This window comes from Octopus bimaculoides, chromosome 9, assembly GCF_046866305.1.
Source record: "Octopus bimaculoides isolate indiv1 chromosome 9, ASM4686630v1, whole genome shotgun sequence".
Classification (NCBI taxonomy): domain Eukaryota; kingdom Metazoa; phylum Mollusca; class Cephalopoda; order Octopoda; family Octopodidae; genus Octopus; species Octopus bimaculoides.
Window position 1 is genome coordinate 3481511 of NC_142936.1, and position 5953 is coordinate 3487463.

Below are 5953 nucleotides of genomic sequence, written 5' to 3' on the forward strand. Positions count from 1 at the left end.
CATATACACGTGTGTGTGCGCGCGTCTTTGTCCCCTTCCACCGCTTTACAACCGGTGTTGGTTCGTTCGCATCCTCGTAACTTAGTGGTTCGGCCAAGAGACCGATACTATAATAAACATTGGTGTCGATTAGTTCGACTAATTTCTTCAAGGCATCGCTCCAGTATGGCTGCAGTCCAATGACCGTCACAAGTAAAAGATAGAACCGAAGTTACTCTTAGTTCGCGCTAATCAAGACTCTCGGATTAACAATAGACAGCCGAGAATAATGTGGGTCGACTGAAAGCGTTGTGAATGAAATGGGGGTAGATGAAAACTGATAGCAATACAAAATATATTCAACATTTTAATATTCGTAATTTGAGAATCGCAGTCGGGTTACGTTGACACAAGATCATACGAGATTTCATCAGCAAGCGAGTTGGCAGTAATAATAAGAGAACTTGTTACTGATTTCGTGGCCGCGGATCGGACCTCACCAATATCGTAGGTGTTGCAGACATTTCTATCTCAGGTTAAATGCTTAATTTATGAAACATTGTTAACTTCCACGTAGTTTTCCGTTTCAAAGAAGGTGACACGTTAGTTATGTGATGTTTGACTTCTATTTCTAGTGTTTTTAACGACCATCTGGGGGCTTTCTCGTTGTTTGTGTAATAGGGTTTTACGTGGAGTTAAATAAATGCGGAAAGTAGGAAGAAGAGACAGCGATAAGAATGAGAGAGAAAAGGCTAGAGAGAGGAGAAAGAGAGAGAGGGACGAAGAAAGAAAGAGAAAGGGGTGAAGAGAAGATATACGTGTAGAGAAATCTTGGAAATGGAATAAAGATCTAGCGAGAGAAAAGCAAGTAAGAGAATAGAAATTGAAAGCAGGATAGAGAGGGAAAGAGAGAGAGAGAGAGAGAAGGAAACAAAAGTAGTGAGGAGAAGGGAGTGAAGGAACATTGAATATGTGGCGGAGAAGAAAGAGAAAGTGTAAGAAAATAAAGAAATCGAAAAAGATAGCGTAAGAGAAAAAGAGGGAGGGAGAAAAAAGGAATAGGCAGAGAATAAGATGGAATGAAGTTTAAAGGACGAAATATAGTTTAAAAGGAATCTGAAGGAGAAATGGTGAGAGGGAAATACATGTGTTTGATAGAGAGTGAAATGTAAGCGATTGTGAGTGAGGGAATGAGGAGAAGAGGAAGAATGAAATAGTAGGAGTATAGAAGTGATAAGATAGAAGCTTAGATTAAGAGAGGGAGAGAGAGTGAAGGAGTGAGTGAGTTCACGCGAAAGAGAGATAAGGAAAAAGAGTGAGTGAAAACATGTTTGTGTGTCTGCGTGTGCGCACGTGTGGTAGTGAGTGATTGATAAGAGCAAATAGACTAAGACGAAGGGGGAGTAAGAGGAAGAGAGAGAGAGACCAGGAGGGAGACAGAAGTGTGTGTGTATGTATGAAAAGAGAGGGAGAGAGAAGAAAAGACTGAATGAGAGAGTGATTAAGAAAGAGAGAGAGAGAGGGGGAAAGAGAGTGGTTGCATTTGTGTAAGGAAGGCAATGAGATTGAGCAACAGAGAAAGTGGAAAATGTTAAATGAAAAAGTTCTGAGGGGAAACTTTAGTGGAAAACGAACTAAAGACAAACAGAATGTCCTCCACGGAAATGTCTAACTGAGAGGAAAGTTATTTGATTTGTAAAACGCCACAAAACTGGAAATATCAACAAACCATTGATTTACCTGGAGAAGCTGTTTTCAAAGGCAAGTTGTCAGGTTTTTTTTCTATTATTATGATTCTCTGTCGTAGTCAGGCAGTCTGTCTGTCTGTCTGTCGTCTGTCTGTCTGTCTGTCGTCTGTCTGTCTGTCGATCTCTCTCTCTCTTTCTCTCTCTCTCTCTCTCTAAGTCTGTCAATCTGTTTGCCTGTCTATTTCTTCCTTCCTTTCTCTCTCTCTCTCTCTCTCTCTCTCTCTCTCTTGCTCTGTTTGTCTGTATGTCTGTCGTCTATCAAAACCTTTACCCATAACACACACTTATAATTTGTACACACACACACACACACATTATCCTTTCTATCAATTTATCGAATCAACTCTGATTGTTGTCCTGCTTCTTTCTCTCTCTCTCTCTCTCTCTCTCTCTCTCTCTCTCTCTCTCTCTCCCTTCACTCTCACACACGCACTCATTCCTTTTACACACACGCACGCACACACACTACCTTTCGATCGACATTGTGTGTGTTATTTGTCTTCCAATTCTTCCAATTCTTTCTTTTTTCCATTCTACAGTACATGACAATGTCTTCTTCATCGCTGCCGTCTTCTACCTCCTTAAAATGTTTTGTTTGCGGTCACAAAACTCATTCTGCAGCCTGTCCGTCCTGTGCATGCATCCACACACCTAAGAAATCTATTATTGACGACAAGGACCGGGATGAGTATGAAATAGTCGACAACAAATTAGTTTGTTTGGGACACAGCAAGGAGTTTTCTGAATTCTGTACCCGTTGCAAGACCTTATGTTGCAAAACATGTTCGTCACAATTGCACTCAACATGCACTAAATATTTGCTGCCGATCGATGTTGCTGCAAGTGAAATACATAAAGAACTTTTATCTCACAAAATCGATTTAGAAGACTTTAAATCGCGTATCGTGAAATGCATGCTGAACATAAGCGATATCAAACAGTTGAAAGATAAGCAAAAAGATGATGTGTTAAAAGCATATGATGATATTTTCGATATGATCGTGAAGGCGATTGAATCGAAAAAGCAACAGCTACTGCAGGTTATCAGAAATGATTCGGACAATACCAAATCAGCTAAAGATTTGGAACTCAAGTGTAATCGAGAACTGAAGTATATCTCAGAACAGATGGACCTGGTCGACAATTCGCTCGAAGGTCAGGAAAACAAAGAAATATTTTTTAATAGATATTCGAAGTGTAATGTTTCCAGAGACTTAAAGACAGTTTTACAAGAAATTGAAAATATAATGAGTGATTCTAGTGTTTACCAACTGAGTCAAAAGAAATCGAAAGTTTTCGATTTACTTCTATTGGAACTTGTATCGAAATTATGCCCATCCGAAGTATATTGCAATATGTCAAAAGAGACTATTAAAGAACAATTATTATCTTTAGTTACGTACCTGAAACCTCAACGAATTTTCAAATTTTCTACAAATACAGAAGACGAAAGGGTTTCTAAGAAATATCTCAACGATATGGTTGTATTCAATGATGGTTGCATTGTCCTAACAGATAGCTTTAACAATAAACTGAAACTGTTCTCTTGTTCCGGCCATTTGATTAGCGAATGCATTCTGGAATATTGGCCGTTCGGCGTATGCATATGGGATGATGACATGTTTGTGGTTAGCTTGCCAAATGTACGAAAGATCTGCTTTATAAAACACCTATGCCCTATGTCAGTGAGTCATTACATAGTGACAAAATGGTCTTACTATTGCCTTACTAAAGTGGACAACGGTCATCTGGTATGTACTCACTGTCTTACATCGAAAGTCGATATCGTTCGGGTAAATAACAATTCTTTGACTCTCATACGTACTATTGAACCAGATATTCTCGGAGAAATTGCCAACAGCGTGTGCTATGTGACTATAACACCAGCCGGTGACATAGTAATATCTGACCATCTTAACGATTGCATCATTTGCTATGGCCTGGATGGTAGTTATAAATTCACTGTCAAATACATTGGAAAGTATCCTCTTGACGGACCGGCGGGAGTCTGTGTGGACGAACGTTTCATCTATCTGTCAGAAATGGGTCAGTCACGTATACTGCGTTTAACTTTCAGTGGCACGCTCAGCGGAGTGCTTGTACCCAAAGAACGGAACCTCATTCGACCGAAAGCCATTAGCATCGGTCCAAAAAGGACGATTGCTGTTTCGAACTTTACACGTCAACAGTCTTTCATACAAGTTTTCCAAATTTAATTGTCAAACACCACGTGTATGTACTTCGGAAGTGTAAAAATGATACCCTGTACATAAACAAACAAACAAACAAACATCAGCCTTGTCATGTCTGGTGTTTTCATGTTTAAATTCAGCTATGGATCACGTCTTGCCACTCATACTATGATAAAATAGATAAATAACCAACGGAATAATACACAGAGGCACTCGGTATTTATTTCAAATCCAACGAATCATTTCTTAGCTTTGCAGTATTTGTAGCTGTTTTCAAAGAAGTCAATTATGCCAGCGTGCGGTCAAAGCCGGGTTAAAGTAATTCAAGACGTGTAACATTTATTTCAATTAAATCACATTAAAGTTCATTTAAATTAACTTACATTTACATTCATTTCATGAAGTACGAACGGCAACAGTACCAAATAAGAAGTACCCTTTTCCTTTCCTTGCCGTCCTCTACAAACGGAAGAAATTTATTGATAGTCAAAATTTGATGATAGAATTATCAACTCAGCCTAAAGTCACATTCAATTTTTCGCGAAAATAGACTTATTTATGAATCAGGAAATTTACTATTTCTCGCCAAAATTCACCTTCATTCTTCCTGCTAAAGTTCGTCTTTCATTAAAACATAAAATGTTGAATTTGTTTTTACACATGAATGATTCTTTGTTCATTTTATTGCATTCTAAAACTGATCGAACGTTCACGACGAATTTGCACAATGTAATCCTAAACGGTTCTAAAATGTCACGACCAGGAGGACGCCTTTTGTCATAGATCTACGTAATCAAAGCTGATCTAAGGTTAAACAACAGCAAACCAAACAGCCAAAGTTCTATAAAATCTTGTCTCATAATCAACAGCAAAATTGGTTTTCGAAAGGGCACCGAATCGTTGAATCTTTTCTCTCAAAGTTTCTCCGACAATGTTCTTGCAACATCGTTAAATGACTTAAACTTGTACGATGTAATTTCGTGATACTTAGAAACTCCGCATAAGGGATACCAGAAGGTTTCAGGGTTCATCGAGAGATAATGCGCACCGTTTCGAGGCCTTCCTTGCGACGGCTTCACCGGGATCAGATTTAGGCCCCTAAACCCGCGAGGCTCCCGGGAAAACCAATGAATTGGGCCCTATAGTATCTATTTATTGGCATCAAGCCACAATATACATATATCAGATTTGGGCCCCTAAGCCCATCAGGCTCCCGGGAAAATCAATGCATTGGGCCACAACAGCAAGCTGCAACATCCATATATTAGAATTGGTCCCCTACACCCGTGAGGCTCCCGGGCATATCAATTCACTGGGCCTTATAGTATTTATTAATTGCAAGCCACATTATGTATAGATCAAAAACTAGGCTCTCGTGGCCGCTGCTCATTGTGCCATTGAGAGGACACTGTTACGCGAGTACAGTTGAGAAGAGATGCAAAGTTTCATAATTTATGCATTTAGAAAGGGAGATAAGAACAGATTAATAAATAACTTAAGTCTGTGTGCTGGATCTTATTAAAATATCTGAACTCCAGTTTTGTAAATTATTCTGTACTTTTTACTTGTTTCAGCCATTGAACTACGACCACGCTGGAGCTGAGCGTTTTACTCGAACAAATCGATCACAGTATTCATATTTCTAAAGCCTGGTACTTACTCTGTCGGTCTCTTTTGCCGAGGTGCGAAGTTTTGGGAATATAAACAAACCAACACATGTAAAAATTCATACACGCACACATCTATACAAGGGCTTCCACGCAGTTTCCATTAACCTAATTCACTCACAAGACATTTTTCGGCCCGGGACTACAACAGAAAATACCTAAGGTGCTGTGCAGTGGTACCAAACCCGAAACCAGGAGGCTGCAAAGCTAGCTTCTTAACAACATTTCCATGCTTGCGCCTAAAATTTGTTATTTCTAAACACAATCAGCCTTTTATCGATCAGTTTGTTCGAACCATTTGCGCGTAGAATAAAGTGATTGGCGATATTTGTTCCGTCTAAGGTGACGGGCGAGCTAGCAGAACCGT

General features: G+C 39.4%; 1 protein-coding gene across 1 annotated transcript; it reads left to right on the plus strand.

Moving 5' to 3' along the window:
- The first annotated feature begins 390 nt into the window (after positions 1-390).
- Positions 391-4584, plus strand: LOC106869151 (uncharacterized). Its single transcript, XM_014914756.3, has 2 exons — positions 391-1740; positions 2267-4584. The coding sequence occupies exon 2, from the start codon at positions 2270-2272 to the stop codon at positions 3941-3943; it is 1674 nt and encodes a 557-aa protein (XP_014770242.2). The 5' UTR covers positions 391-1740; positions 2267-2269; the 3' UTR covers positions 3944-4584.
- Positions 4585-5953: the final 1369 nt, after the last annotated feature.

Excerpts from the sequence above, each read along its gene's own strand:
- LOC106869151 (XM_014914756.3), top strand. The coding sequence starts at position 2,270 with ATGACAATGTCTTCTTCATCGCTGCCGTCTTCTACCTCCTTAAAATGT.